Consider the following 12,328-nt stretch of genomic DNA (forward strand, 5'->3'; position numbering starts at 1 on the left):
CTCACTCAATGTAAACACTGTCACCATTACGTTACTTAGGCCTATACACCAACACAATTAGCCTGGTAATGACATATTCTACTGTGGATAAGGGCAGCATTTCCTCAACTATATACCCAGCTACAAGCTGGTTCAGCTCTCCCTGGGTTACAGGCTGTCCTCCTGAACCATTAGAATCAAACTTTGGTTGTTTGGATGAGATAGGCCTACAGTCATCCTATGGTCAAATCTCAGGGGTTGTTGGACGATTGGACATGGAGGCCTTCACGGGACCAAAACATTTGACCTGTTTCGAAATGAATGGACCTGGGGCTTTCCCATCCAGCCCAAATATGCATAAATACATTTTTTAAATATAGAGACCTATTCCGAACGGAGCCGAGGAAAACTAGACCCGTTCCGTATGAACCAAGTCGGATCCTTTCCAGAGTGAGGGAAGCAGCAGAAACATCGATGTTTAAGCTACTGTGTTAACCGTAGCTGATAAAGCACGGTGGAGAGGATGTAGAGACAGGTGAGGCTCTAGCAGGGGCCATGCTTGTGTGTAGGCTACTGTGAGTGTGAGCAAGTGACATGGGGAACAGAGATGAGAGACAGCAACCAACCAAGCCGACTCACGCTATAGTACATTTACATTTACATTTACGTCATTTAGCAGATCCAGAGCGACTAATAGCTGCCATGGCCAGGTTATTTATCATCCAATATGATTACGTAGTAACTGTCTTGACTGCGTCAAACTGGGAGAAGCTAGTTAAGCTAGCTAGCTAGGCTAATTGAGGATGCTTGCGGTTTCTCGTCCTACACAGTTACAAACAACAACAACTCAGACTATAAAGTAGCAGCCTACCTGTTCTTAGTGGTTTTAGCCTGTCCTTCACCTTGAACTTTTAATTCCATCTTCCATTGATTAGATATCTCCTCACTTTTGTGCCACACGGAGGCTTGACTGTAGCCTATTGCCTCTTTGATGACTTATGATTGGCCAACAACAACAATCTACACGTGCCACTCTCGTGAAAGCAAAGAGCAGCAGCAAAAATTATTCAAATTCTCTCTCTCAACTGCAGCAGTCGCGTTCGGAGCTGTATGGGTCCTTCCAGACAAGTTAGTTAAAATTACACATACCCGAGACAAGTGACAATCATATCAGATCTGACCCAGACCGGTGACATCTGGATTGGGTCTGGGGTATTCGGGTACAGGTGGATCCGTGAAGACCTCTGTTTCTAGCAGTGGAAAGGTTTAATATTACTTGTTACCACAAAATGTAATATTATTACTGTAACGCGTTACCTCCAACACTGAAAATAAAACATTCCATTCTGTTCCATTGTTAATATTATGTTCCATTCTATCCTATTCTGTTCCATTCTATTCTGTTCCGTTCTATTCTATTCTGTTCCATTCTATTCTGTTCCATTCTATTCTATTCTGTTCCATTCTATTATATTCTGTTCCATTCTATTCTATTCCGTTCCATTCTATTCTGTTCCGTTCTATTCTATTCTGTTCTGTTCTATTATATTCTATTCCGTTCTATTATATTATGTTCCATTCTATTCTATTCTGTTTCATTCTATTCTATTCTGTTCCATTCTATTCTATTCTGTTCCATTCTATTCCGTTCCATTCTATTCTATTCTGTTCCATTCTATTCTATTCTGTTCCATTCTATTCCGTTCCATTCTATTATATTCTGTTCCGTTCTATTCTATTCTGTTCCATTCTATTCTATTATCTTCCATTCTATTCTATTCTGTTCCATTCTATTATATGCAGTTTTATTCTGTCCTGTTCAATTATAAAATGTAACATCCTCGTCTGTCCTTGCAGTTCCAGAGGATGTATCCCCTCCCAGTGCTGTGTCGACCCCCTCCTCTCTGGCTGTGTCCTGGGGTCCCCCTGCCAGACCCAATGGTCTCATCACTGACTACCTGTTATACCACAATGGACAACTACTCTACCAAGGGAACAACACACACCTCAATATCACTGGTGAGAGGAGAGAAAGACAAATAGAGAGAGGAGAGAGAGAGGAGAGAGAGAGGAGAGAGAGAGGAGAGAGTCAAGAGAGTGAGGGAGAGAATGAGAGAGAGAAGAGAGAGTGTGTGTGTGTGTGTGTGTGTGTGTGTGTGTGTGTGTGTGTGTGTGTGTGTGTGTGTGTGTGTGTGTGTGTGTGTGTGTGTGTGTGTGTGTGTATGTGGATAGTCCTGCCACTGCTTCCCTGTCAGTGCAGAGGGATGAGTGCTACATGAAAGAGGGAAGAGTGAAGAAAAACAAAATGAAAAGGGGGATTAGCATTTGAAAGAGACAGAGCATCTCTAACTTGCCAGGGGAATAACACACACACATAGACACACACACATAGACACTCACACACACTCTCTCTCTCACACATACACACACACACACACACACACATAGACACTCACACACACTCTCTCTCTCACACACACACACACACACACACACACACACACACACACACACACACACACACACACATAGACACTCACACACACTCTCTCATACCTACACACACACACACACACACACACACACACACACACACACACACACACACACACACACACACACACACACACACACACACACACACACTCTCTCTCTCTTACACAGACACTCACACACATTCTCTCGCTTCCACACACACACTCTCTCTCTCTCTCTCTCTCTCTGTGCTGTTAATAGTGAGAGGTAATCGTGGAGACTGGTATTATCAGTAATGTGGTAATACAGTGTGTCTGATGTTCATAGTGATTATGAGGATTATGAGTGTGGTAATTATATGGGCTTAATGCCATTACAGACACAGAGCTGTATTACAGGCATCTCCTACACAGTATCTCTACTCTGGAGAAGTAGCATCATGTTTAACTGTATAGACAACACAAATGTATGCACTAAAATAAAATAAAATTGTAGCTACAATTCTCTGTATGTCAGAAGTCCGTCCAGAGTTTAGGAGGAAGGAGAGATGTAAGCGTGTTTCCCACCAGATTTAGGGTCTGTTTTAAGGTAGATTTCTTTGTGGTAAGTCTATTCCAGCCCCATTCTTTCTTCCCCTATAGTTATCTTCCTCTCATTCCTACCATCTCTTACCCACCCTATCTTCTCTCCTCTGTCTAATCGTGTGTGTGTGTGTGTGTGTGTGTGTGTGTGTGTGTGTGTGTGTGTATTGTCAGCACATTGTAGTGGACCCCCTGCTGAGAGTTTGGATTCCCTGCCATTCTTTTCTCCTTTCTCTCTCCCGTTCTAATTTTTTTCATCTCTCTGCTCTCCCTTCTCTGCTCTCTCCCCTTCCTCCTCTCACTCTCCTCCTCTCTTCCTTCTTTTGTTCTCCTCTTTCCCTCCTGCGCCCAATTCTCTACCCTTTCTTTCTCCCCCTTCTTCCTTCTTTCTCTCATCTCCTCTCCTCCTTCCTCCCTGACTGTAGAGTATTTCCTCATTGTCTCTTTGAAACACACAGCTTTCAGTCAGCTGCCCTGCGTCCTGCCTAACACTACAAATAACCAACAAATCCGCCCACTGTGGGCTCGCGGTGTGTGTGTGTGTGTGTGTGTGTGTGTGTGTGTGTGTGTGTGTGTGTGTATGTGTGTGTGTGTGTGTGTGTGTGTGTGTGTGTGTGTGTGTGTGTGTGTGTGTGTGTGTGTGTGTGTGTGTGTGTGTGTGTGTGTGTGTGTGTGTGTGTGCGCGCGTGTGTGTGTGTGTGTGTGTGTGTGTGTGTGTGTGTGTGTGTGTGTAAACAACCCCTTGTCCTATTGCCTATTGTGGATATCCTGAAGGGTGGTATAGTGTCTGCAGACTGAAAACATGTATGTCTTTGCTTTATTTTGGACTTTCAGACCATGTTTGTCAGCCTGATCACTACAAATACAGTTTGAATACAGATGTTTGAAAAGGTATTGAAAAATCAGTGATAGTAGTTGATACTTTAAGGTATAAGGTCGGTTGATTTGCAGAGCCTTGCCCAAACAACGTTTTGTTTTTTTGCCCTAACACTACACAATAAACGGTCATCCATAATACATAGAATTTTGAAGGGAAGCTATGAGATCTTGTTGGTTTCTGTATGAACCATTTTGAAGCGTCTGTTAAAAACGTATGTGTGTTGCAGGTTTAGGTGTGTATTCTCCCCATATGTTCGTGCTGAGTGTGTGTACGGCGGTGGGCTGCTCTAACAGCTCCCAGGTCACCCTGCTCACCTCCCAGCAGCCACCTGGAGACATGGAGCCTCCCAGCCTCACCGTGCTAGACTCCCGCACCGTCTACATACAGTAAGTACACACACACATCTCTACTGAGTAGTACACACACATCTCTACTGAGTAGTACTGTATACTTCTGGCCCTTCCTTGGACACTGTGCTAACAAACCTCCAAACGAGCTTCAGTGCCATACAACACTCCTTCCGTGGCCTCCAACTGCTCTTAAACGCTAGTAAAACCAAATGCATGCTCTTCAACCGTTCGCTGCCTGCACCCGCCTGCCAAGCATCACTACTCTGGACGGTTCTGACTTAGAATATGTGGACAACTACAAATACCTAGGTGTCTGGTTAGACTGTAAACTTTACTTCCAGACTCATATTAAACATCTCCAATCCAAAATCAAATCTAGAATCGGCTTTCTATTTCGCAACAAAGCCTCCTTCACTCACTCCGCCAAACTTACCCTCGTAAAACTGACTATCCTACCGATCCTTGACTTCGGCGATGTCATCTACAAAATAGCTTCCATTACTCTACTCAGCAAACTGGATGCAGTCTATCACAGTGCCATCCGTTTTGTCACCAAAGCCCCATATACTACCCACCACTGTGACCTGTATGCTCTAGCCGGCTGGCCCTCACTACATATTCGTAGCCAGACCCACTGGCTCCAGGTCATCTATAAGTCTATGCTAGGTAAAGCTCCGCCTTATCTCAGCTCACTGGTCACGATAACAACACCCACCCGTAGCACACGTTCCAGCAGGTATATCTCACTGGTCATCCCCAAAGCCAACACCTAATTTGGCCGCCTTTCCTTCCAGTTCTCTGCTGCCAGTGACTGGAACAAATTGGAAAAATCGCTGAAGTTGGAGACTTTTATTTCCCTCACCAACTTTAAACAACAACTAACCGATCGCTGCAGCTGTACATAGTCCATCTGTAAATAGCCCACCCAATCTACCTACCTCATCCCCATACTGTTTTTATTTTATTTACTTTTCTGCTCTTTTGCAAACCAGTATCTCTACTTGCACATCATCATCTGCTCATTTATCACTCCAGTGTTAATCTGCTAAATTGTAATTATTCGCTCCTATGGCCTATTTATTGCCTACCTCCTCATGCCATTTGCACACACTGTATATAGACTTATTTTTATTTTTTATACAGACTCTTTTTTTCTACTGTGTCATTGACTTGTTTATTGTGTTATTGGCTTGTTTATCGTTTACTTCATGTGTAACTCTGTGTTGTTGTCTGTGTCACACTGCTTTGCTTTATCTTGGCCAGGTCGCAGTCGTAAATGAGAACTTGTTCTCAACGAGCCTACCTGGTTAAATAAAGGTGAAATAAAATAAAATAAATAAAAAGTACACACACACCTCTACTGAGTAGTACACACACACATCTCTACTGAGTAGTACACACACATCTCTACTGAGTAGTAAACACACACATCTCTACTGAGTAGTACACACACACATCTCTACTGAGTAGTACACACACACCTCTACTGAGTAGTAAACACACACATCTCTACTGAGTAGTACACACACATCTCTACTGAGTAGTACACACACATCTCTACTGAGTAGTACACACACACATCTCTACTGAGTAGTACACACACATCTCTACTGAGTAGTACACACATATCTCTCTACTGAGTAGTACACACACACATCTCTACTGAGTAGCACACACACACACCTCTACTGAGTAGTACACACACACCTCTACTGAGTAGTACACACACACACCTCTACTGAGTAGTACACACACATCTCTACTGAGTAGTACACACACACCTCTACTGAGTAGTACACATACACACCTCTACTGAGTAGTACACACACATCTCTACTGAGTAGTACACACACATCTCTACTGAGTAGTACACACACATCTCTACTGAGTAGTACACACACATATCTACTGAGTAGTACACACACATCTCTACTGAGTAGTACACACACACCTCTACTGAGTAGTACACACACATCTCTACTGAGTAGTACACACACACATCTCTACTGAGTAGTACACACACATCTCTACTGAGTAGTACACACACACCTCTACTGAGTAGTACACACACATCTCTCCTGAGTAGTACACACACACCTCTACTGAGTAGTACACACACACCTCTACTGAGTAGTACACACACACACACCTCTACTGAGTAGTACACACACACACTCCTCTACTGAGTAGTACACACACACCTCTACTGAGTAGTAAACACACACATCTCTACTGAGTAGTACACACACACATCTCTACTGAGTAGTAAACACACACATCTCTACTGAGTAGTACACACACACCTCTACTGAGTAGTACACACACACCTCTCTACTGAGTAGTACACACACATCTCTACTGAGTAGTACACACACACCTCTACTGAGTAGTACACACACACCTCTACTGAGTAGTAAACACACATCTCTACTGAGTAGTACACACACACCTCTACTGAGTAGTACACACACACCTCTACAGAGTAGTACACACACACCTCTACTGAGTAGTACACACACACCTCTACTGAGTAGTAAACACACACCTCTCTACTGAGTAGTACACACACACCTCTACTGAGTAGTACACACACACCTCTACTGAGTAGTACACACACATCTCTACTGAGTAGTACACACACACCTCTACTGAGTAGTAAACACACACACCTCTCTACTGAGTAGTACACACACATCTCTACTGAGTAGTACACACACACACCTCTACTGAGTAGTACACACACACCTCTACTGAGTAGTAAACACACACACCTCTCTACTGAGTAGTACACACACACCTCTACTGAGTAGTACACACACACCTCTCTACTGAGTAGTACACACACATCTCTACTGAGTAGTACACACACACCTCTACTGAGTAGTACACACACACCTCTACTGAGTAGTAAACACACATCTCTACTGAGTAGTACACACACACCTCTACTGAGTAGTACACACACACCTCTACAGAGTAGTACACACACACCTCTACTGAGTAGTACACACACACCTCTACTGAGTAGTAAACACACACACCTCTCTACTGAGTAGTACACACACACCTCTACTGAGTAGTACACACACACCTCTACTGAGTAGTACACACACATCTCTACTGAGTAGTACACACACACCTCTACTGAGTAGTAAACACACACACCTCTCTACTGAGTAGTACACACACATCTCTACTGAGTAGTACACACACACACCTCTACTGAGTAGTACACACACACCTCTACTGAGTAGTAAACACACACACCTCTCTACTGAGTAGTACACACACACCTCTACTGAGTAGTACACACATATCTCTGTACTGAGTAGTACACACACACCTCTACTGAGTAGTACACACACACACCTCTACTGAGTAGTACACACATATCTCTCTACTGAGTAGTACACACACACCTCTACTGAGTAGTACACACACACACACCTCTACTGAGTAGTACACACACATCTCTACTGAGTAGTACACACACACCTCTACTGAGTAGTACACACACACACCTCTACTGAGTAGTACACACACACACCTCTACTGAGTAGTACACACACATCTCTACTGAGTAGTACACACACACACTTCTACTGAGTAGTACACACACATCTCTACTGAGTAGTACACACACACCTCTACTGAGTAGTACACACACACACCTCTACTGAGTAGTACACACACATATCTACTGAGTAGTACACACACATCTCTACTGAGTAGTACACACACACCTCTACTGAGTAGTACACACACATCTCTACTGAGTAGTACACACACACATCTCTACTGAGTAGTACACACACATCTCTACTGAGTAGTACACACACACCTCTACTGAGTAGTACACACACATCTCTACTGAGTAGTACACACACACCTCTACTGAGTAGTACACACACACCTCTACTGAGTAGTACACACACACACACCTCTACTGAGTAGTACACACACACAACTCTACTGAGTAGTACACACACACCTCTACTGAGTAGTAAACACACACATCTCTACTGAGTAGTACACACACACATCTCTACTGAGTAGTAAACACACACATCTCTACTGAGTAGTACACACACATCTCTACTGAGTAGTACACACATATCTCTCTACTGAGTAGTACACACACACATCTCTACTGAGTAGCACACACACACACCTCTACTGAGTAGTACACACACACCTCTACTGAGTAGTAAACACACACACCTCTCTACTGAGTAGTACACACACACCTCTACTGAGTAGTACACACATATCTCTCTACTGAGTAGTACACACACACCTCTACTGAGTAGTACACACACACACCTCTACTGAGTAGTACACACACATCTCTACAGAGTAGTACACACACACCTCTACTGAGTAGTACACACACACACACCTCTACTGAGTAGTACACACACATCTCTACTGAGTAGTACACACACATCTCTACTGAGTAGTACACACACATATCTACTGAGTAGTACACACACATCTCTACTGAGTAGTACACACACACCTCTACTGAGTAGTACACACACACATCTCTACTGAGTAGTACACACACCTCTACTGAGTAGTACACACACACCTCTACTGAGTAGTACACACACATCTCTCCTGAGTAGTACACACACACCTCTACTGAGTAGTACACACACACCTCTACTGAGTAGTACACACACACACACCTCTACTGAGTAGTACACACACACACTCCTCTACTGAGTAGTACACACACACCTCTACTGAGTAGTAAACACACACATCTCTACTGAGTAGTACACACACATCTCTACTGAGTAGTACACACACACCTCTACTGAGTAGTACACACACATCTCTACTGAGTAGTACACACACACCTCTACTGAGTAGTACACACACACCTCTACTGAGTAGTACACACACACACACCTCTACTGAGTAGTACACACACACACCTCTACTGAGTAGTACACACACACCTCTACTGAGTAGTAAACACACACATCTCTACTGAGTAGTACACACACACATCTCTACTGAGTAGTAAACACACACATCTCTACTGAGTAGTACACACACATCTCTACTGAGTAGTACACACATATCTCTCTACTGAGTAGTACACACATCTCTACTGAGTAGCACACACACACACCTCTACTGAGTAGTACACACACACCTCTACTGAGTAGTAAACACACACACCTTTCTACTGAGTAGTACACACACACCTCTACTGAGTAGTACACACATATCTCTCTACTGAGTAGTACACACACACCTCTACTGAGTAGTACACACACACACCTCTACTGAGTAGTACACACACATCTCTACTGAGTAGTACACACACACCTCTACTGAGTAGTACACACACACACCTCTACTGAGTAGTACACACACATCTCTACTGAGTAGTACACACACATCTCTACTGAGTAGTACACACACATCTCTACTGAGTAGTACACACACATCTCTACTGAGTAGTACACACACACCTCTACTGAGTAGTACACACACACATCTCTACTGAGTAGTACACACACATCTCTACTGAGTAGTACACACACACACCTCTACTGAGTAGTACACACACATCTCTCCTGAGTAGTACACACACACCTCTACTGAGTAGTACACACACACCTCTACTGAGTAGTACACACACACACACCTCTACTGAGTAGTACACACACACACTCCTCTACTGAGTAGTACACACACACATCTCTACTGAGTAGTACACACACACATCTCTACTGAGTAGTACACACACACATCTCTACTGAGTAGTAAACACACACATCTCTACTGAGTAGTACACACACACCTCTACTGAGTAGTACACACACACACTCTACTGAGTAGTACACACACATCTCTACTGAGTAGTACACACACACCTCTACTGAGTAGTACACACACATCTCTACTGAGTAGTACACACGACCTCTACTGAGTAGTACACACACACCTCTACTGAGTAGTACACACACACCTCTACTGAGTAGTACACACACACCTCTACTGAGTAGTACACACACACCTCTACTGAGTAGTACACACACACACCTCTACTGAGTAGTACACACACACCTCTACTGAGTAGTACACACACACCTCTACTGAGTAGTAACACACACACCTCTCTACTGAGTAGTACACACACACCTCTACTGAGTAGTACACACACACACCTCTACTGAGTAGTAAACACACACACCTCTACTGAGTAGTAAACACACACACCTCTCTACTGAGTAGTACACACACACCTCTACTGAGTAGTACACACATACCTCTCTACTGAGTAGTACACACACACCTCTACTGAGTAGTACACACACACCCTCTACTGAGTAGTACACACACACCTCTACTGAGTAGTACACACACACACCTCTACTGAGTAGTACACACACACCTCTACTGAGTAGTACACACACATCTCTACTGAGTAGTACACACACACCTCTACTGAGTAGTAAACACACACACCTCTCTACTGAGTAGTACACACACATCTCTACTGAGTAGTACACACACACACCTCTACTGAGTAGTACACACACCTCTACTGAGTAGTAAACACACACACCTCTCTACTGAGTAGTACACACACACCTCTACTGAGTAGTACACACACACCTCTCTACTGAGTAGTACACACACATCTCTACTAAGTAGTACACACACACCTCTACTGAGTAGTACACACACATCTCTACTGAGTAGTACACACACACCTCTACTGAGTAGTACACACACCTCTACAGAGTAGTACACACACACCTCTACCGAGTAGTACACACACACCTCTACTGAGTAGTAAACACACACACCTCTCTACTGAGTAGTACACACACACCTCTACTGAGTAGTACACACACCTCTACTGAGTAGTACACACACATCTCTACTGAGTAGTACACACACACCTCTACTGAGTAGTAAACACACACACCTCTCTACTGAGTAGTACACACACACCTCTACTGAGTAGTACACACATATCTCTCTACTGAGTAGTACACACACACCTCTACTGAGTAGTACACACACACACCTCTACTGGGTAGTACACACACACCTCTACTGAGTAGTACACACACACACCTCTACTGAGTAGTACACACACATCTCTACTGAGTAGTACACACACACCTCTACTGAGTAGTACACACATACACCTCTACTAAGTAGTACACACACACACCTCTACTGAGTAGTACACACACATCTCTACTGAGTAGTACACACACACACCTCTACTGAGTAGTACACACACATCTCTACTGAGTATTACACACACACCTCTACTGAGTAGTACACACACACACCTCTACTGAGTAGTACACACACATCTCTACTGAGTAGTACACACACACTCTCTACTGAGTAGTACACACACACCTCTACTGAGTAGTACACACACACATCTCTACTGAGTAGTACACACACATCTCTACTGAGTAGTACACACACACCTCTACTGAGTAGTACACACACATCTCTACTGAGTAGTACACACACACCTCTACTGAGTAGTACACACACACCTCTACTGAGTAGTACACACACACACACCTCTACTGAGTAGTACACACACACACACACCTCTACTGAGTAGTACACACACACCTCTACTGAGTAGTAAACACACACATCTCTACTGAGTAGTACACACACACATCTCTACTGAGTAGTAAACACACACATCTCTACTGAGTAGTACACACACACCTCTACTGAGTAGTACACACACACCTCTCTACTGAGTAGTACACACACATCTCTACTGAGTAGTACACACACACCTCTACTGAGTAGTACACACACACCTCTACTGAGTAGTAAACACACACACCTCTCTACTGAGTAGTACACACACACCTCTACTGAGTAGTACACACACACCTCTAGTGAGTAGTACACACACACCTCTACTGAGTAGTACACACACACCTCTACTGAGTAGTAAACACACACACCTCTCTACTGAGTAGTACACACACACCTCTACTGAGTAGTACACACACATCTCTACTGAGTAGTACACACACACCTCTACT

The 12,328-nt window shown here is 43.7% G+C and overlaps 1 protein-coding gene across 3 annotated transcripts in view; it reads left to right on the forward strand.

Moving 5' to 3' along the window:
• Positions 1-12,328, forward strand: part of ush2a (Usher syndrome 2A (autosomal recessive, mild)) — a 436,139-nt gene that overhangs the window by 216,611 nt on the left and 207,200 nt on the right. For all 3 annotated transcript variants that reach the window (XM_045714834.1, XM_045714836.1, XM_045714830.1), the window contains 2 exons: positions 1,837-1,998; positions 4,142-4,301. In XM_045714834.1, coding sequence (XP_045570790.1) covers positions 1,837-1,998; positions 4,142-4,301 — 322 coding nt within the window. The remainder of the gene's footprint in view (positions 1-1,836; positions 1,999-4,141; positions 4,302-12,328) is intronic.

This window comes from Salmo salar, chromosome ssa01, assembly GCF_905237065.1.
Source record: "Salmo salar chromosome ssa01, Ssal_v3.1, whole genome shotgun sequence".
Lineage (NCBI taxonomy): Eukaryota > Metazoa > Chordata > Actinopteri > Salmoniformes > Salmonidae > Salmo > Salmo salar.